Genomic DNA, 21,767 nt, shown 5'->3' with positions numbered 1-21,767 from the left:
ATCAAAAAACGCTTAATGTAGAAGAATACGTATCGGCCTAAACTGAGGGAAAAAAATGTTTTTTTATATATTTTTGGGTGATATTTATTATAGCAAAAAGTGAAAAATAATGTGTTTTTTTTTTTCAAAATTGTCGCTATTTTTTTGTTTATGGCGCAAAAAATAAAAACCGCAGAGGTGATCAAATACCACCAAAAGAAAGCTCTATTTGTGGGGAAAAAAGGACGTCAATTTTGTTTGGGAGCCACGTTGCACGACCGCACAATTGTCAGTTAAAGCGACGCAGTGCCGAATCGCAAAAAGTGCTCTGGTCTTTGGGCAGCCAAATGGTCCAGAACTTAAGTGGTTAAGCCTAATGTTACAGTAAACACATCCGAAAAAGACAGGATCTGCAGTTCTGAGTACTTACATGCAACAGATAACAACGGTGTGAAGTATGTGTGGGGCCAGAGAGGGAGTCCATCCCAGGAGCTGAGGTAGACAGAAGCCCCGCACCAACAGGGTGCACACGCAGCATCCCCATAGCACAGATTACCAGTTTCCATAATGAGTCCAAGGTAATAGACAGGAGTGATATTTTCCAATGGGGTCTGTAATAAATGGATAAAATATCCATAAGAATTGGAAGTGAGATAAGACTAGGTACCCAGATGGAATTTGACAGAAATGGAAACATGTGCAGGTGAGATAGTGGTAAGAGACACCAACAGAGATGTAGAGAACGAAGGTGAACGAAGGATGTATGCAAAGAGCACCATAAGAAGATCCCACTCACCAAGAGTATAGTGTGAGAAATAGGAAAGAAAGAAAACTTACTGAGAAACAGTGTGATGAGATCGCTTGGTGATTGCCTTAAATATGTATATAGGAACATAGTGCTTCAGTGGAACAAGGCATCTACACCTGTGCAACAAACTAGAGGAACTGTGCCTGGAGAGCCACCCTATATACGCCCCCCACCTACAAGGTCTGCCACCAGCGTCACAGCAGCAGGACAAGTGCGGGGAGGGGCCCCAGCCCAGGCAATAGTGAAGATATTTGCCAGCACACCATGGAACGACATAGATAGCGTCCAACCTGGTAATTTACTGCATGATCACAACACAGGGAGAATGCAACGTTTCGGAGTCACGCAGGACCCCTTCGTCAGGCATGTGATGACCCGTTTGGACGCTATTTATGTCGTTCCATGGTGTGCTGGCAAATATCTTCACTGTGACTTAAACCAGTATCCAGCTGGTTGTTGCTGCAGCATCCACACTCGAGAGCTCATCCAGGAATGTGTGCGATGGGAATATGAAGTATTACCAGCCCAGGCAGTGGACACCCCTGTGGCTGACGCTGAATCCCCAGCTGAGTCGGCTGGATAAGAAAACCTTGTGCTCCTGCCACGACGCCCAAAAATGACGTCGCGCATGGAGCGCGGTACGTGATGCAGATGCGCTGTGGGCACTCTGCCAAGGGAATGTTAGAGCCATTGAACTTCATTATTAGGGCTAAGGGAAATGGGAGGATGGGTTTCGGTGCCAACTGCAATAACATATAATATCCTGTAACTAATGCTGCACCTAAAATTAGTAATAACTAATAAGCAAAATTTGAAACAATAAAGGGCGCAACAGTTATAAAGTGTCAAATAGACTAAATAATCATTATGTGGATACACAGACAATACATTATCGTAAATAAAAGTCCATATTTATATCAGACATTGCTTTAGAAATGTAAATAGATGGATCTTCTATTTATACTCAATTCACCGTGTTATACTAAAGTGCAAGAATGGTTCAAATAATGTGCTTCACCCGAAGTGGTATATCAAAGCGCTCACCAGATTCCGTCAGCCACCAAGTGACCAACCAGGCATGTAGTAAATAGAAACACTTCTTTCATCCGATGTACCCCTTCATGGGTCTTACAGCATAGGCCAGCTGTTTATGGATAAACCAGATCTCAATCCAAGCGGAAATGGTATATGTATATATGTATGACTCCTTAGTGAAACCAGCCCACATCCCAATCATCTGCAAAGATGGCTCCTCCATGAAAAGCCACAGAAAGGCATGGATAGTGTAATAAAGTTTTTTAATAGCTTAAAAAGCAACACTTACAGAATCCAGTATGGTCAGTGTAAGGTACAGCAGAATTAAGATGCAGCTATAGAGGATAGCAGATGCCGATCCGGCACCATTCAAGTGTTTGTAGTACTTGGCGTGCGTCTCAGCTGTGTGCGGAAGCGGAGGACTCGTGTACTGCGTGTCGAGCCTCACTTTCAATGCATTTCACGCTCAAGCGCGCGTCATCAGGAAAAAACAGGAAAGCAACACTGAGAAGGCAGCTTCCAGCTGCATTGAAAGTTGTAAACTGCCAGTGCTGGGGTTAGGCCCCTTTCACACGGGCGGACCATTCAGTTTTTTAGGTGGACCTGAATCGCTCCATACAGGTCTATGGAGCGACGGATGTCAGCGGTGACATGTCATGTCATCGGATTGGATGAAAACGGACTCTACAGTCTGTCTTCATCTGATCCCCCATAGAGGAGAGCAGCACTCTGACAGGTCGGTCCCTGCACAGTGTGCAGAGACAGACCTGTCATCTGCTTGCTCAGCGGAGCCCGTACACGGACACGTCCATGTGAAAGGGCCCTAAGACTTTTACTAAATAGTTTCCTGGGGACTGTTTATTTTATTGACCGCAATGTGTTAAGCTAAACAAATGCTAAGGGTTTAATATTGCTTTAAAATTATCTGTTAGCTAAAAAATATTGAGTTGAACTAACATTTGTATTCCTTTTAGGGAGGAGAAAACTGCAGTGTCAATGAAGCCACCATCTTCAGCCTTTTTGCCAGTGGATATGACACCAAGCCTACCCTCAGCGTCCCAATCCACGTGGTAGAGCTGAACAATGTACCTGCAGAATTGAGAATGTCTCTGGGGGTTTTGCCTCGACAAGAAATGACCAAGGCACCTACGGGGATAAGAGAGTGTACGGTAGGATCAGTGTTTCAAATGTATGCTAGGAACAGGACATCCGAAAATGGCTGGGGCTCATAAACCCAGTTTTGCCCTTTATGTATGTATGTATGGGAGTTCATGTTGCTCTATTATCAGTAGCCTCTTGTAAACAACAGCACAACTCTAATGCCGTGTACACACGGGCGGACTTTTCGACCTCAAAGGGCTGACGGTCTTTCCGATGGACTTTTGACAGACTTCTGACAGACTTTCGAACGAACGGACTTGGCTACACACGATCACACCAAAGTCTAACGGATTCGTACGTGATGACGTATGACCGGACTAAAATAAGGAAGTTCATAGCCAGTAGCCAATAGCTGCCCTAGTGTTGGTTTTCGTCCGTCGGACTAGCATACAGACGAGCCGATTTCTCGATAGGAACGAGGTCCGGCGGAGTTCCGGCAGAAACATGTTCCAAATCTAATCGTCTGATTTTCGACCGAAAAGTCTGCTGCAGGTCCGATGAAGCCCACACACGGTCGGATTGTCGGACAAGTCTGGTCGAAAAGTCTACCCGTGTGTACACAGCATTAGGGCCCATTCACACCAGGTGCAGTTGGATGCATTTTTGACTGTACACCAACTGCATAGACAGTCCAAAATCCAGGCTATCCTGTGGGTATAATTCACACCATTGCAGTGCAGTGAAAAAAAGGTTCAACATATTGCATTTTTCCACATGCAAACACATGTAAACGCATTCCAACACACTGCAATGCATCACCGTGCACATAGAAGCCTAAGGAAAGAAAGAAGGAAGTGACCTCACAGAACAAATGCAGATAGAAAAACATGAATTGACTGCATGTAAATGCCCATAAAATGTGCATCAAATGCATTCATACGTGCAAGGAAAACATGCGCAGTAGATGTGCAGTTTTTAGTGTGAATGGGCCCTGACACAATGGTACTTTTCATCAGTAGGTGGTGATGAAGGTGATATCATAAATACCCAGCTCCCAGTTTGAAAAGAAACACACGCTGCTTAAATATTTCAAGCCATGTATGGGCTAGCTGGTTTTACACATAAGTCAATCTATCGTTTTGCCAAACGATTGGTGTCACCAGCCATAGCCGGCAACATCAATCATTTTATTCTGCCAACGGGGAAGGCTCCCCGCTGGCAGAACACAATAGTGATTCCCCTATACAACCTGAATGTGTTGATGGGGGAATCGGCCCCCCTTTTTTTTTTTGTTCAACCTGCTGGTTAAACAAAAAAAAAAATGGAAGATTGTATCATACTTACCGTAATTTTCCTTTCCTGATGCCAATCCATGGCAGCATACTAGTGATAGGCTCCGCCTTTCTCCCCTTCCTCAGGACCAATGAAATAGCATAAATTAAAGGCCAGTTAGGCCCCGCCCCATTCTTCGTAATTAGCTAGATACCGAAACGCACAAGGGTGGGTACGTATGCTGCCATGGATTGGCGTCAGGAAAGGAAAATTACGGTAAGTATGATACAATTTTCCGTTTTCCTGACGCCACCATGGCAGCATACTAGTGATACATATCCTAGCTGACAGGGTGGGTTCTACTTAACAAACCAAAATAATTATTTTATATATAATATATATATATATATATATATATATACATATATACATATATATATATATATATATATATATACATATATATATATATATATATATATATATATATATATATATATATATATATATATATATATATATATATATATATATTATTTTTTTTTTTTTTTTTTTTTTTTTCAAATGGGACAGAATACTGAACAGTCATTCCTCCAAAGCCCACTGATGACAAGGCACCCAGATCTATTATGTAAACGTTGAAAAGGTATGCTGGGAAAAGCATGCCACTTTCCTGTCGAATGAATCCATAGATGCTTTCAACTGGGCCTCCTATGAGGCCTCAACCCCTCTGGAAGAGGATACATCCTGCCACTAAAGGAGGCTCATGACCCATTTCCCATCTGCACAACCAATCTTGCTAAAGTCCAGGAGGCAACCTCTCTTGCCTGATGAATTCCATCTGGAACAATGAAAGACTTATCATATGACCTGAAAAGAGCAATTGTGGACAGAAACTTCTTTCAAGCTCTGGGAATGACCAATTTGTGTGGCTTTCTTGCTTGAACGTCTGGAAAGTTAGGCAATGGACAGATGATTGATAGATGGAGGGCTGTCGCTACCTCTGATATAAGCTGAACTACAGGATGAAGCTCTACTCCTGTAACAAAAGCAATATGCTTTTCTGAAGCTCTAAGGGCTTGAAACTTCAAACTGACTTCTGTTTGATGATTTGCGCTAAATACTGGTTAGTAAGCGATGTCTTAAACCCAACACTGCCCTGTTGGAGTAAACAGTCCAAACCCCAACAGCATCGAAAGATTTTAATTGTGAAAGATTCTCTCTTGCGGTTGACTAAACCTCCTGACTGTCTTCAAAATTTTGCAAACTAAAGGGCCTTTGGCCAAATTAAACCTTGTTCTTGCTGACACCTGCAACCTGAAAAGAGTATAGGGTAAGGTTCATGTCCAATCTGACCTACAAGAAGACCAGAACAGCTGCCACCAGAGCTGCAGTAAGAATAACATCTTGCCATGCAAAATAAAAAAAAACACGTTTGTTCCAGATCTTGGCATAGAGGCTGTTAGTAGAGTGCCTTTCGTACCACCCAAAGTAGAGCTCACTCTTGGAGCAACTCTGGAGCAATCTAGGTTCTGCGGCTTCCCCTTCCTGCCATTATGCTTGCATCTCTGGTCTGTGCATGTGTGAAGGGGAATCGACTTCTGTATTCTGAAGTGGATAGCCAGGAAGCACCAGATTCCTATGGTCAGAATGGAGGGGTGGTCGTGACTACCATGCTCATTCTTGACAGCTTCCAGAGGAATTTCATTACGAGAGAAGTTGGGGAAAAACATATACAGTAGGCTTGATTGCAGATTCATGGAGAAACACTGTTCTTTGCTTTGGGGAGCGGAAACCGAGTCAGACCTCTTCTTAAATTGGAATTTGTTGTAAGAAGCCTGTCTGTGGTAGGCCACCTGTGGACAAGCCTCCCCCTCATGCTCTGGCAAGCATGCATGATGGACAGTATGTCCGTGTATTCCAGTCCCCTAGGAGGTAAATTGCTTCTGGAATTTGCTGGTGATCTTCCTACCCAGACATTCTGGGTTCTACATCTCTCAATAGCATATTGCCGCGAGATCCTCCCTGGAGCTGAAAATACGCAATTACTGTCCTGTTGCTCAACCGCAAGATGACTGGTCACCCTTGATTCTGTGTAGCAAGGTCAAAGTGATAAAAAAGGCTGCCTGACCTTCCAGCGCTTTCGAGACTACCTTCCTTGGCTAGCAATCTCAGCTTGCCTTGACTGACAGACCCTCGCAGTGCGCCTTCCAGGCTGTCTTGCCGACATGATTCATCACATTGATCCAGTCATATGGTTCGTGACATCCTCAAGGTCTTTCCATCACTGCAGACCGCTATACATACTGCGTGACACTGACCATAGCTGCGCCGGATCCTGTTTCCTCCGTTGTAGTTGAAACTAGCACCGATGCCCATGCACCCAAGAAATCATCGGTATGAATGACAACATTACAGCCAGGAGGCTGAGACACCTAGAAGTCGTCCAGGAAGTAAAGGCATCTGATCTCATAATTCTCCTTATGACCGTCACTGTCCTTTTCTGATGGAAGCAGAGGAACCAGTAGAGCCCCCACAGGCACTTTAACTGTTGGAAAGCAAAAGTTTGCCGCCTTTTTTTTTTTATGTAGAAAGGAATGACGCCTAGGTAGTGGCGAATCTGGAGACCCTGTTCTCCAAGAGGAACTGACACGGCACTGAAACCTATGTGAACATTCTTAGAGATATTCCTAGGCTAAAAGGTAGGCTGATAAAACAGAGATGTGTCCAACCAATCGCCAAATTTACTTTGGAATAAAAAAGAAAAGAAAACATTTTTGGGATGTAAAGCTAAGAATCCTGATGATCTAGCGAAAGCCTCCAGCCATCTGCTGCAAGCGAATGCTTCTCTCCAACCCCCACGACCTACAAACAGGGGTGGGTAGGAAACCTACAATCTCTCCTGTAAGATGGGACCAGAACAGCCCCCCTCTGAGTCTGAAGTGTCTGTAAGTATTGTAACCGCCGTGGTTGCGGTGGATCTGGCAGCTCCGAGGGGGAGAAAAAGGTCCGGAGAAGGAACAGTGAGGAATCCACCAAAAGTGACCAGGAGTGCCTATCCTCCAAGGATCTGCACAATCCACTGTCCAGTAACCCGTGATGCATGCCCACTGGGACTTACCCTACTGGGCATGCGCCCGTTAAAAGGGTTTTGTGGGTACCTGCGGTACATCCAAAGATTTTCATTAATGGATCTTATGAAAGGTTACCCCTAGAGGAGTGGAACCTAGCGGGAGAAACACATTTCTCCCTTTATTTATTATTATTTATTTTTAGTTATATTTTTTTTTTTTTTCACTTTCCTGCTTTCTGTTATGGGAGAAGAACGGACCCTCCTCCTGTCACTTCTGACATGGCTGTCTCTGGTTTCATATCAAACAGAGATCTTGCACTATAAAGTGACTATTCCAATTTTGTTTCTAGGAAGCCAAACACCGCCCCGGGTCTCAACCATAGGGTACCCCTAGCCGTAACTGAGTTTAGCATTGCCTTGGCCAGAAACCAGGTTGAGACTATTGCTGCTTCTGCAGTGAAATTTGCCGATACATCTTGGCCGGGTCCCATGATATCAGCCCTAAGGATTTCCTCCCCAACCATATCCTTGGAGCAGAAACCCAAAGTACCTGTCACCAAGGTAAGGGCCTCTGTTGAGTGTCAGGCCCTTCCCAGCCGCCACCCTATTGGACAACAGCCAGTTCCACTGTAGGCATGGATTTCAGCGATGCTATATCCGCCTTGCATTAAACCAGTTTCCTAATGGAAAAGTGATTGCTCATTGAAAGGGTAAATATGACTTTGTCTTTTAACCCATGTAATGGTCTGCATGACTGCCTGGATACACAGTTCTCCAAAGAAAAACTGACACCAAGTAGCTCCAGACCTTCCTCTGGTGCAAGGGAGCTAAAATCATTTGCATGCTGCGCCCCCTCCTCAGGAGTACTGAGAGTATGATTGATCAATGAGGCAGGTTGTTCTGCTAGTGGCTAGACCCGCAACAAGGGGGCTGGCTAGCTAGAGTAATTACAGTGAGTTTAAAACTTTTGTGCCACCTTAAATGTAATAAGGACATTCAGTATTACCTGTCAGCTGCAAACTTCAACCAGGCCGACTTCACTCACCAGCCTCCTGGGCATAGGCACTGTGCCACAGGTCCTGCAGGACTCTTGTCGAGGTGCTGGGTTTGGGAAAGAAGAGCTAAGACGTTTTCCTTGGAACCTCTCTCCTGAGTGGGAGCGGCATCCGAGCTATGCTTCTCTGAAGAACGTCCGCCTTTCTATGGTCTCTGGCTCTGGCCTTTGAGAGCGTGGGCGTGCGGAGCTGAAGCAAATCAAAGCAATCCGCATAAGAGGGCACTCCTTTCCTGAAAACGTACCGACACGGTGGTCCCCACCTAAGTGTTGAGGGTCTTTTGTATGGGCTGATACTCGAACCGTGGAGAAATGGGACGACCAGCTGAGAGACGGGACAGCCGCAGAAAGACAGAGAAGAGGAAAAATAGATAAGGCAACAGCGACTTCGCTTCTCCCTCTATTAAAGTATATCTAAATATTTACATACACATATATACATCTACACACTCTCTCTTTTCCCCCTTTTTAAAAAAAAAAAAAAAAAAAAAAAAAAAACAATATGCATGCATATATAAATACATGCACATACCGCTCCATATAACACCCCCCCACATACATACATACATACCAACCAACTTAAGAACATACACATATATACACAAACATATACATGAACATATATACATAATGTAGAGGGTCAGCCTGGGGCAGGGTTAAGAAGAAGAGGGCAGGTATTTCCCCTTCAGACCTGCTTATTGTCAGCTGGGCTGAAAGTCTCAGAGAGGAGCTGTTTGAGTAGGAGAGAGAGAAAGACAGCAGCATGCTGTGAACATGTCCATTGCTGGATGGTGTGCTGGGTGAGCTTAACCACATAAAGACTGCAGTTCTGATTGGAGCCATGAACTATTACCTGTAAGCCTATGTGCCGCTGAACTGTGAGCTGTACCTGTGTGCACAACCGTGTGACAAGACAAGTCTGTCTTATCTTATGTTTATTTTGCCATTTTGCTGAATAATAACAATGCTTTTGTTTTAATGGGCTATCTCTAAGCCAGCTGTCCACCCCTCTGATCCCCTACAATACACATATATACATATCCATATACATATATATACACACACATATCCACCTGCCCAAACCTATACATACACAACCTACAAACATAAGCTATACCTACAGCTGGCCTAGGACAGAAAACCTGTCTAGGGGGAGTAATGTACCCAGACCAGTGCCACTGCAGGAGGAAAAGATCAGGAGGTGCAGAAAATGAGAAAATGACAGGAGACAAAGGCAAAGGTAAGAAGGATGCAAAACTGGCCTCCCCAAACCCAACAAGCGTTGCAGACACCAACCTTAAAGGCATATTTCATTCCTCCCAAGCTACTCTGGCGCTTTTAGCAGCCTGATACTGGGACTTCGTACTGGGAGAGGCTTAACCCAGCCGGCAGCAGCCTGGAGGCAGAGGGGGGAACATAGTACTGCTTACTCTTCACTGGTGCGTGGAGGTATGAGGACAAAAAGAAGAATGGGGCGGAGCCTAACTGGCCTTTAATTTATGCTATTTCATTGGTCCTGAGGGAGGGGAGAAAGGCGGAGCCTATCACTAGTATGCTGCCATGGTGGCGTCAGGAAAAATGTATAGTGTATGGTGTGCCTAAAGCCCCATACACACGATAGGACTTTGTACAAACTTTCCCTTTGATTTTTGTACAAAGGGCGTTGGCCAGAAGTTTGTCTTGCATACAGACGGCAGGACTTTTCCAGCCAACTTTCACCAAATCACATGGTTTTTCAGCTCTTTACCACCACCCTTTGGTCAACTTCTGTATTGTTGTCTGATATTGTGTCAGTCTCGCCACTTTTATCGGCGAGATTGACACCTTGCGAGCCGGGTTCACACTGGTGCGGGGATCCGACTTGGATGCCAGGCACTGTGTTTGGTATGAATCTTGAGGGGGAACTCCAAGCCAAATTTTAAATAAAAAACCGGCATGGGTTCCCCTTCAGGGGCATACCAGGCCCTTAGATCTGGTATGGATTTTAAGGGGAACCCCCTACGCCGAAAAAACAGTGTGGGGGTTCCCCCAAAATCCATACCAGACCCTTATCCGAGCACGCAGCCCGGCCGGTCAGGAAAGGGGGTGGGGACGAGCAAGCGCCCCCCCCCTCCTGAGCCATACCAGGCCGCATGCCCTCAACATGCGGGGTGGGGGGTGCTTTGGGGGAGGGGGCGCCCTGCGGCCCCCCCACCCCAAAGCACCTTGTCCCCATGTTGATATGGACAAGGGCCTCTTCCCGACAACCCTGGCCGTTGGTTGTCGGGGTCTGCGGGTGGGGGGGGCTTATCGGAATCCATGAGCCCCCTTTAATAAGGAAGCCCTCAGATCCCGGCCCCCCCACCCTATGTGAATGAGTATGGGGTACATGGTACCCCTACCCATTCACCTAGGGAAAAAAGTGTCAAGAAAAAAACACAGTACACAGGTTTTTAAAGTAATTTATTAGGCATCTCCGGGGGTCTTCTTCCGACTCCGGGGGTCTTCTACCGACTCTGGGGGTCTTCTTCCGACTCCGGGGGTCTTTCTGGCGTCTTCTCCCGGTGTCTAGATCTTCTGCCGGCTCCTCCGCTATCTTCTGGCGCTCTTATACTAGCGGTGGCACGGACATCTGGATCATCTTCTTCCCTCTTCTCCTGATGTTGACACGAAGCTCTCTCCAGCTGGAATGCTTTCTGAGCGCTCCGCAGTGGACTTATATAGGAGGTGACCCCGCCCCCCTATGACATCACAGTCCCGGTGCATGCTGGGACTGTGAGGTCATAAGGGGGTGTGGTCATGTCATCCTATGACCACACCCCCTTATGACCTCACAGCCCCAGCATGTACTGGGACTGTGATGTCATAGGGGGGCGGGGTCACCGCCTATATAAGTTATAGCAGAGCGCACAGACAGCATTACAGCCGGAGAGAGCGTCGTGTCAACATCTCTGGAAGAGAACAGGGAAGAAGACGTCTCAAAAGACCGAGCTCCTCCGCTAGCAAAAGAGCAGCAAAAGAGCAGAAGATAGCGGAGGAGCCCGGCAGAAGGAAGAAGGCACCGGAGAAGAACCAGAGAGCGCAGAGACGACACTGAAGAGAGGGAGAAGAGGCCTGAGAGACCCCCGAAGTTGGAAGAAGACCCCTGAAGTTGGAAGTAGATCCCCGGAGCTGCCTAATAAATTACTTTTAAAACCTGTGTAGTGTGTTTTTTTTATTGACACTTTTTTCCCAGGTGAATGGGTAGGGGTACCATGTACCCCATACTCATTCACATAGGGTGGGGGTCCGGGATCTGGAGGCCCCCTTATTAAAGGGGGCTCCCGGATTCCGATAAGCCCCCCGCCCGCAGACCCCGACAACCAACGGCCAGGGTTGTCCGGAAGAGGCCCTTGTCCTCATCAACATGGGGACAAGGTGCTTTGGGGTGGGGGGGCCGCAGGGCGCCCCCTCCCCCAAAGCGCCCACCCCCCATGTTGAGGGCATGCGGCCTGGTACGGCTCAGGAGGGGGGGGGGCGCTCATTCGTCCCCACCCCCTTTCCTGACCGGCCGGAATTCCCTCTTGCGCTCGCCCCAATATTGCAGCCAGCGCGAGATGTACAGTACCCTGTCGCTGAGAACCAGCGCAATGGGTTCGCGCTGGAAACATTCTCGCGGCCGCGTACTGTAGTTTGTACAAAATTCTGATGCCTTTGTGTACACACGATCGGACTTTGCTCCATCGGACTTTTGTTGCCGGAAAGTTTGTCCATTCGCACAGCCAACAAAAGTCCGATGGAAACAGAAAAAGTTTGTCCGATGGAGCATACACGAGCTAATTTGTCCGATGGAGCATACACAAGCTAATTTGCATGCTTGTTGTCAAAAAGTCCGATTGTGTGTACGGGCCTTAACACTACATTCTCCAGAAAATACTGCTGTCCAAGGGTGTGTCTGTTACTCCTCCATAGATGGAGCCACCCTAGAACAGGAAGTGTGTTACTTGCCAGATCACCAGTTGAAAATAAGGGAGAAAAAAAAACTAAAATGGAATGCAGCCACCACATCTAATGCTGTGTACACACGATCGGACTTTACGGCATACTTGGTCCGGCGTACCGGATTTCGTCGGACAATTCAATCTTGTGTGGGCTCCAGCGGACTTTGTTTTATCAAAAGTTTGACGGACTTAGATTTGAAACATGTTTCAAATCTATCCGGCGGGCTAGAGTCCGGTCGAAAAGTCCGCTCGTCTGTATGCTAGTCCGACGGACAAAAACCGAGGCTAGGGCAGCTATTGGCTACTGGCTATGAACTTCCTTGTTTTAGTCCGGTCGTACGTCATCACGTACGAATCTGTCGGACTTTGGTTGATCGTGTGTAGGCAAGTCCGTTCATTCGGAAAGTCCGTCGTAAAGTCAATCGAAAAGTCCGCCGGGCAAAGTATGTCGTAAAGTCCGGTCGTGTGTACGCGGCATAAGGATTGGTAAGCTGCAATATATTTTTACATTTATGTTCTTGGGTTTGGATATGTGCTTGTACTGTTTTGTGTCTGCCTTACACATATAAAGGAGTAAGACGTGATTCTGACTTCTTTTATTTCTCAGGAGACCACGTACAACCCAAGCTGGGTGAAATCTAGATATGGGGCTTGGTACCTGGATCCTAAAACGTGGAAGGAACTTAAAGCCAATGAACCATTAAAAGACCCAGCATTGGAAAATAATGAAAATGGCATTCACTCAAAAACCAAGCTCAGTCAAAAGGTAAATAAAAAGAATTATACCCATGTGACGCTTGATCAAAACAGACCTGAGATGAGGAAGTGTAATTTTGCAAATATTAATGTGTTTAAAGTTTAGATATTCAATGTTCTGGGTTTGCTTGACGGTAATGATGACAACACAGATCCATATGGGCAGGTCAACTTTTGCAGCATACAGTGCCCTACCAGTGGATTTTGGAATGTTAGATTGACAAAGATATATCAGATTCTGTATAGAGTGGAGACAGGAACTATACAGAAACTTTTTTTTTCGTGTGTTGTGTAGCCTTGTTGTGCGTTACTAAATGAAGGTTATGCTTAAAAAATGTGGATTTTTCTAGCAACTGGTTTGTTTAATTTTAGGATGAAGAATTATTGCAGCTTCATGGAACTACTGCTTTTAAAGAATTTATTGAGAAGAAAGGTTACAGAAGACCAGAGGTGAGGTGTACTTTTTTTGTTACGACCTGAGCAGTAATCCTTCGTAATAAAAATATGATGGATTTTCACAACTCAATGTTTTCAAGGGAAAGCGCTCCAAAATACAATAAAGAAGGTAGCTAGCATGTCAATGCTCCTGTAACCTGTAATCCTTCTGTATCATTGTTACCTAAAGTTGACCATAGCAGACCATATAATTTATTTACACATGCCTGTAACTGTACAAAATCCTGCCACTGCTGCTGTTTGGGCAATTTCCTCGCACTTCCTGTCCATTTAATGAGAATCAGAACAACAAGAAGTTACAGAAAATCTCCCCACTTATCATCAATTACAAATTTAAATGGATGTCATACACAACAAAATGAGGAGAAATCCCCACAATATGAGCACAGCAATAAGAATTCCTTCTTTAGTAGAGTCTGGTACATTTTCTCAGCAGGGACACAGCTTTTAAAACCTGACAGAATCTCATAGCATGATGTGCAAGTCTTTTCATAACCCTAAAAACCTAACTTGATTGTGTATCTGCTACACAAGAAGGACTGTTTCAGAATCTGGCATGCAATGACTGCACTGGATTATGAGTAAACTAGCTATTTCAGAGATCATAAGGAAAGAAGAATGCCATTTTTACCTTATGGTGGAATAAAGCAATAGCATTAAAAAAACTTTTTCACGCTTAACATTACACCTAAACATCAGATTTATTCTCTAATGCCGCGTACACACGACCGGACTTTCTGGGAAGCTAGGTCCGACGTTCTTCCCGCCGGACTTCCGGCAGGCTACCGCCGGACTTCCAGCAGGCTACCGCCGGACTTTCTGAACGGATGGATTTGCCTACACATGACCGGACTTTCCGGAATCCGGTCTTCCCGACGGACTTCCCGCCGGACTTTCAGAATGAACGCACTTGCCCACACACGGACAAGTCCGTTCATTTTGAACGTGACTCGGGTACGACGGAACTAGAAAAGGAAGTCAATCTCGCCGCTTTTGTCGGCGAGATTGACACCTTGCGAGCCCCATCGCGGGGCATCCCAGGCCCTTAGGTCTGGTATGGATTTTAAGGGGAACCCCCTACGTCGAAAAAACGGCGTGGGGTCCCCCCTAAAATCCATACTAGACCCCGGTCCGAGCACGCAGCCCGGCCAGTCAGGAAAGGGGATGGGGACGAGCGAGCGCCCCCCCTCCTGAACCGTACCAGGCCGCATGCCCTCAACATGGGGGGGTAGGTGCTGTGGGGGAGGGGGCGCCCTGCGGCCCCCACCACCCCAAAGCACCTTGTCCCCATGTTGATGAGGACAAGGGCCTCTTCCCGACAACCCTGGCCGTTGGTTGTCGGGGTCTGCGGGCGGGGGGCTTATCGGAATCCGGGAGCCCCCTTTAATAAGGGGGCCCCCAGATCCCGGCCCCCCACCCTATGTGAATGAGTATGGGGTACATGGTACCCCTACCCATTCACCTGGGGGAAAAAGTGTCAATAAAAAAATACTACACTGGTTTTTAAAGTAATTTATTAGACAGCTCCGGGGGTCTTCTTCTGACTTCAGGGGTCCCTGCGGCCTCTTCTCCCGGCGTCCGGTTGGTTCTTCTCTGCTCTCTCTGGCCTCTTCTCCCGGTGTTCGACCTCTGCTCCCGGTGCTCCAGTTCTTCTGCCGCCTCCTCCGCTATCTTCATGCCGCTCTTTTGCTAGCGGTGGCCCGGACTTCTGCCTTTTGGCTTCTTGGCTTCTTCCCTCTTCTTCCGATGTTGACATAATGCTCTCTCCAGCTGCAATGCTCTCTGAGCGCTCCGATGTGACTTATATAGGTGATGACCCCGCCCCCTTATGCTGTCACAGTCCCTGGGCATGCTGGGACTGTGACGGCATAAGGCGGCGTGGACACCGGGTGATGTTGACCCCGCCCCCTTATGCCCTCACAGTCCCAGGGCGCCCCCCTCCCCCACAGCACCCACCCCCCCATGTTGAGGGCATGCGGCCTGGTACGGTTCAGGAGGGGGGGGCTCGCCGTCCCCACCCCCTTTCCTGACTGGCCAGGCTACGTGCTCGGACCAGGATCTGGTATGGATTTTAGGGGGGACCCCATGCCATTTTTCGTCATAGGGGGCTCCCCTTGAAATCCATACCAGACCTAAGGGCCTGGGATGCCCTGCGCTCGCCGCAATTGGAAAAGTTGTTTTTCCTATTGCAGCGAGCGCGAGATGCAGTACCCTGCCCTTGCGTCGTATCTGGTTATAATATACTCCAATAAGTAAATTAATAACACAATATAGTGCAAACAATAAAAATAGAAAGTGTACACAATATCCATATCAGAACTCCATCTATAAAGTGCATAAGTGTCCATATAAGATGATCTTATCAACCTTCTTGTGACGCGATAAAACAGTCCATAAAATGATACATTGTGACACTGTGTGACAAAATCCTGAAGTATCAGTGTCACCCAACATTTGTGCACATTAGTCGCTCACCTTACTGTTATGAAACCTTCATCACCAGTAAGGTCATAACAAGCTGTTGTTCCCTTTAAGGGGAATAAAGATGGGGATATAGCATCCTTATACCTCCATGTCTTCTATGCCACGATATCAGCCACAAACTCATAGATGTGCATATGAAGATGGAAACAGAACAAACCAAATCTAGTGCTCTCCGTTTTTAAATATTTAATACGCAGAATAAAAGGATCTTGCGGCCATCTAAAACAGTGGTTGTAAGTCAACGCATGCCTTTTACAGCTAGCACTGCCTAAGTTATTTTTATTGTAAGTGGATTTATTTTTTCTGCAAAAGAAAATATAGGGAGCCAGTAGGTTCCAAACCCACGCAAATCAATGACCAAAAAATGAATAAACTACAATTAAGAGCTGCGTGTTGTAAAGTGTAAAAAACACCTAAAACGTGAAAAGAAACAAAGAAACTGCGCTCTTATATCATAAATTACATATCCATAAATCACCATACTGAATAAACCTTCATTTGAATTATAAAAAAATACATAAAAATTGTGAAGCCCATGTATAAATCCCACGGGTTAATAACTTCCTCAGTGAGTATAGGAAAGGTTCCTCTCCACCCACATGCAAACACACAATGCACGCACCTCCACATCTCTGTGCCTAAGAAGACCCGGCGTGGTGGCCGAGCTTTCTCCCACCAAGGTGCCGTGCTGTGGAACAGCCTCCCTGCTGAGCTCCAGGAGGCCCCTACCATCTTGGTCTTTGGCAGGAAACTGAAGACTTGATTCTTCACACAAGCCTTTCCTGCGTAGCCTCTCTTGTTCCATCTCTCATGCTGCTTCCCTGCTGCTGTCTCCTTCTAGTCGGTGGGTTTTTTTTCTAGGGACTCCGCCAAGTGCGTCGGGACCCTACGGGGTAAATGACCGCGCTATATCAAAGTGTCACTCAACTCTCATCTCAACCAGATTTAATTGACCCCTATTACAGGGAGTCAAATTAGGCATATGGAAAAATCCAAGATGTCGTACATGAGGTCACAGGAATGAATCCAAACCGCTGATATCATACATTCAGTGTTTATATAGATAGCGTATTCAAAGCTCCAGTTTTGCCATATAGAGAGGGAGTGGAAAGAACGCTCTCATGGTGCAGTAATTCAAATCATTTATTTAAAAATAAGGTTGTATTGCACTTACATCAAAGAAGACAGGGATCATGTGATTTTTTTTTTTTTTGTTCAATTTTATGCACTTTATGAGGTTTATTGGATTTATTGAATGTTATTATCCTGTTAGCCACTTGATGTCACATTGAAGAATTGTCATTAGCTACACAATTTAGTCACATTATTTGTGTGATATTTGATTTACTTTTACATTCTAGTTAGCGCCACATATTTCTTTTATCCTATTGTTTTTTTGTGTGGGAATACTTTTTATGTTTGGCGGTTTCTCTCATCCTTAATTTATTCTTTTTTTCACTTTTTTTGCGCACTTGTTCCCCTCTCCTTTTCAAGAAGATTGATAAGATCATCCTATATGGACTTTATTGATGGATTTCTTATATAGATATTTATTGTATATATTTATTGTGTACACTTTTATAGTTTTTTACTGTTTGCACTATATTGTGTTTTATTAATCTACTTTATTGGAGTTGCGCCACACTGTGCAGTAATGTATATATAATGGTCAGTCTAGCGCACTTGGCATTTTTCTTTTAAGTGACAAGTGGTAGAGTCTGTATAGACATGTTCAGTCCCAGATTTGTATCGTAGGATAATGTAGGTTTGGTACTTTTGTAGATGTGCACACACACAAAAGTTGTGTTAGAGCTGCTGTATACCTTTAGAACTCTTGGTTAACTAGCAAATTTTCCATTTTAATACATTTTTAACAAAGAAAACATGCATTAAGAATGAGTTCATGTACAGAAATAGGAAGAGTACAAAACCCTTGGAAAGCTGGAACAATGGTGTAAACCGCTGCAAGGCCGGGAGGTAGGTACCAAATGACCTGAAGAAGGGGATTTTTGCCCCGTAACATGTAGTCTTTGCAGCTGGCTTTTACGTTTCTTGGGCACAGTCGGCTCAGCTTGGCTCCCTTCCTAACAGATTACGCTACACGGCCATCAGATCTGGGCTCCTCAGTGTCCCCAGGAAACCGATCCATACACCCAGGTGCTGACCTCACCATCAGCCTCTCCAGTGGGCCATCGGGCTGGGACTTGGACCACCCCTCCACCGCTGGGAGTTTGGCTGTGCATACCCTTTATCTGACAGCCCAAGCTGATTGACCAGAATACCAGGAGCCACCCTGTCACTCTTGCAGCTCCCACTTCCAGGTATTTCCATTGGGTTGGTGACACCACTTGCAGCCATCCCTTGCCTCTGTATGCCCTTATTAAATAATAAACGTTCATGCTTTTAGCAAGGAATGGCATCATAATTATTTTCCTGTGGTACAGCGCTTTCTTCACCATTTTTTGTTTGTCTGATAATAGGTACGTATATGCATTTTCCTTTTTCAGTGTAGTTAGAATAGGAGTTAAAAGGTGGGTGGAAGCTATTTTAAGCTTAGTTAGTTCTAGCCTGGGCTTCTAATTTAAAGCAATGTACAGTAGTGCACAACATAAAGTGAATGCATTAAGCGCACCACAACGGACCTGAGTGGTTTAAATGGGCCCATGCTATTGCTTTTAAGAAAGATTGTCATGTTTTCTTCATGTATCAGAACTGAATATATTTTTTTTCTCACTAGAGGATTGGAAAAGGGAGGTCAATCGGACAATGGAAACGGAAATATGGATTCATGTAGTAAAAGATAAAAAAGGGGAATTTGAGGACATATGGGCAGGCTGGATACATTGTGTACAGGGGATAGATTAAGAGGGAAATACGAAACGAGAAGGTGTAGGGAGCCATAGCCATATAAAGATCTTGGAATAGTCACATAGGGGTTTAGCCAGGGAGGAAAGGGAAGCACCTGGGTTTTTATTTTTTATTTTATTTATTTATTTATTTTTTACTGCTGTCTTTCCCCCCCTCCCCGTCCCTTTTACCTGTATAATGAGATACCTGATTTGGTGAAAGGGGGGAGGGAGGTGGGAAGTTTTCGTTTAATGTGCTGGTTTGCAGGCGCTTGGTGTAGGGAATGTCACTAAGGAAGGGGATATGAAGATTGAAACACACAATCAATGGGAATTATGCTAATCACCTAAGATTTCTTTTTTTTTTTTTTTTCTTTCTCTATTATAGATGTTATATCAAATATGGCCGTTAGTGGCCTCTTACATTATAGGGGATTTGGTAACACATGGAGGTAGGAGAAGGATCTTTTACTTTAGGCTTAATTGGATCACCTTAAATGAATTATTTAATAGAAGTGAGGAACTAGGCCATGAATGGCCAATATATACAATTATGGAATAACCAATTAATAACCACAGGGTGTGTACGGGTGGGGCAGGGTTTTTTTTTTTTTTTTCTTTAGAAGTGAGGAATAATTAAGGAATAGCAATAATAATCACAGGGATTGTACGGATGGGGTTGTGAGGTGGGTTTTTTTTTTTTTCTTCTCTCTGTTGATATGATTTTGGTTTGTTTAACGTGTTGGTTTGTAGGTGTTGGGAGTGCCAATGAGGAATTGGATACACAGATTGATACGCACAATTATTGGGAATTTCATCAGTCACAGGATATACTTGGCTGTCGAACACATGTTGGGCGTGGGAGGGGGCTGAGACAGGCAGCGGTCGCCTTGTTTTTTTTTTTTTTCTTTTTGGGGAGGGGAGGGGATAGGGTCAGTTGTAAGAGAACGATGTCACCAGGTGGCCTCTTATTAATGTTTAATATGTTAATCCTGTGTAGTTACTGTAAAGTAAGAAATTAAGGATGTATAATTGTGAACTGTGAAAAGTATAACAGAAAATAAAAATTTTGATTATAAAAAAAAAAAGAATATATTTTTTTTCTTTCAGTTTCTCAACAAAATATTGTGTAAGAATGATGCTGTGCCTTCCAGAAGAGAAATTCCAACAGAATCCAGAGACGTATCTACGGCAGGGAACACTTGGTACCGGTCTGGCTCAGCATCCACCCATGAAGAAAGCATAATAAACTGACTATGTTCTTTCAGTCACATCTGCTGTCCTCTGGTTTGAATATTAACTTGTTTTAGGATTATTGTACAACATGAACACACTCATACTTAACCATCCTGAAAGGTGCAAAGTACAAGGGCAACCACTGTAAAATGTCAACATTATAATTGGCAGTGCAACAATAAATGTTACTGAAATATTTGTAATGCATTACTGACATCAAAGTTTGCAAAAATAAAGGGCTGTTTTTAACAGTTTACAACATGCATTCAATTTCTCACTTATAGCTGAACTCAGAGGAAAACCCAAAGTTACCTTTGCAGTGTGTCTCAAACCAAGGGTTGAATGCTCCTTTTTGTTTAGGCGAACATTAAAAAGCCATTGTCTCTTCCCTTAGAGTTACACTTGCTATATAGCATTTAGAAAGTTAATTCCTATATTGTTACTTAAAACATCAGCAGTGTGAGGTACCCCTTCTTGATATCACCAACTTGCCACACCAGGAATGCGGGTTTGTATGCCTATGGCAGGAGGGTAGTAAGCATGCTGATGCACACACCTGCATGCCGGCAACATTTGATTGACTTGATTTAGTTGCTGTGATTAAGGGGGCACCAGCCTGCATGGCCAGCTTTTTTAAGGGTGGTGCCTTAAGGGTGTTTTCAAACAAGGTGGCACCCCTTCCACAGCAGCAGAATACCCAATATGGGAGTTAAAATAGAGAAGATGTCTTCTAAAAATGCTAGTTGCCTGGTTGTCAAACTGGTCAAAAAGCTTTAGACCCCTTTCACACTGGGTCGTTTTGCAGGCGCTATTGCGCTAAAAATAGTGCCTGCAAACTGACCTGAAACAGCCGCTGCTGTGTCTCCAGTGTGAAAGCCTTGGGGCTTTCACACTGGAGCAGTGCGCTAGCAGGACGCTGAAAAAAGTCCTGCTAGCAGCATCTTTGGTGCGGTGAAGGAGCCGCTCCTTCACTGCTCCGGCCCATTGAAATCAATGGGGCACCGCGGCTATACCGCCGGCAAAGCGCCTCTGCAGAGGCGCTTTGCGGTGGTTTTTAACCCTTTCTCGGCCGCTAGTGGGGGGTAAAACCGCCCCGCTAGCGGCCGAATACCGCCGCTAAAACGACAGTAAAGCACCGCTAAAAATATTGGCGCTTTACCGTCGACGCACCTCTCGCCTCAGTGTGAAAGGGGCCTTAAAGTAGAATTCTATGTAAAATCTAACTACTCCTAAACATGCTACTTCCCCATTCCTAACACCTATTCTGACTAACCTGTGTAAGAAAGATCTGTACACTTACCTATTTTCAGCCCCCTTCAGTCTGGTCACCTGTTGTCCCCTGTATTAGCCAGCAGCGGCTGCAGGGGAGGGGAGAGAGCACTTGGCAATGGCTGGTAATGCCTGGGAGCGGTGATGGCACCCATGGACTCTTATGGCTCATCCATTGTCAGCACTCCCTCCTCTCCCCTGCAGAAGCTGCTGGCTGACACAGGGGAGCCATATCATGTGACTGGACCGCAGCAGTCTGAAAATTGGTAAGTGTGCAGAACTTTCTAAAGCCTTGTACACACGGTCAGATTATTGGACAAATGTTCGTCATTTTTTGGTTGTCTCAAATCGAAAGTGAAGAGGGTACTTACCATCAAAAAATTTTCTGATAACAGAATTCAACGTCAGAAGTGACGTAATGTGTTGAATTGTTTTGTAT

General features: G+C 45.2%; 1 protein-coding gene across 5 annotated transcripts in view; it reads left to right on the top strand.

Moving 5' to 3' along the window:
• FAM47E (family with sequence similarity 47 member E) overlaps window positions 1-20,318 on the top strand; it is a 67,682-nt gene extending 47,364 nt beyond the window's left edge. For 4 of the 5 annotated variants that reach the window (XM_073599847.1, XM_073599820.1, XM_073599812.1 and 1 more), the window contains 4 exons: window positions 2,797-2,991; window positions 12,889-13,047; window positions 13,410-13,487; window positions 19,934-20,318. In XM_073599847.1, coding sequence (XP_073455948.1) covers window positions 2,797-2,991; window positions 12,889-13,047; window positions 13,410-13,487; window positions 19,934-20,077 — 576 coding nt within the window. In that variant the 3' untranslated portion in view covers window positions 20,078-20,318. The remainder of the gene's footprint in view (window positions 1-2,796; window positions 2,992-12,888; window positions 13,048-13,409; window positions 13,488-19,933) is intronic. The other variant, XM_073599828.1, reaches the window with a different exon arrangement.
• The last annotated feature ends 1,449 nt before the right edge of the window (window positions 20,319-21,767 follow it).

The sequence above is a fragment of the Aquarana catesbeiana genome, linkage group LG01 (assembly GCF_042186555.1).
Source record: "Aquarana catesbeiana isolate 2022-GZ linkage group LG01, ASM4218655v1, whole genome shotgun sequence".
Lineage (NCBI taxonomy): Eukaryota > Metazoa > Chordata > Amphibia > Anura > Ranidae > Aquarana > Aquarana catesbeiana.
This window is presented reverse-complemented; position numbering and strand designations above follow the sequence as displayed.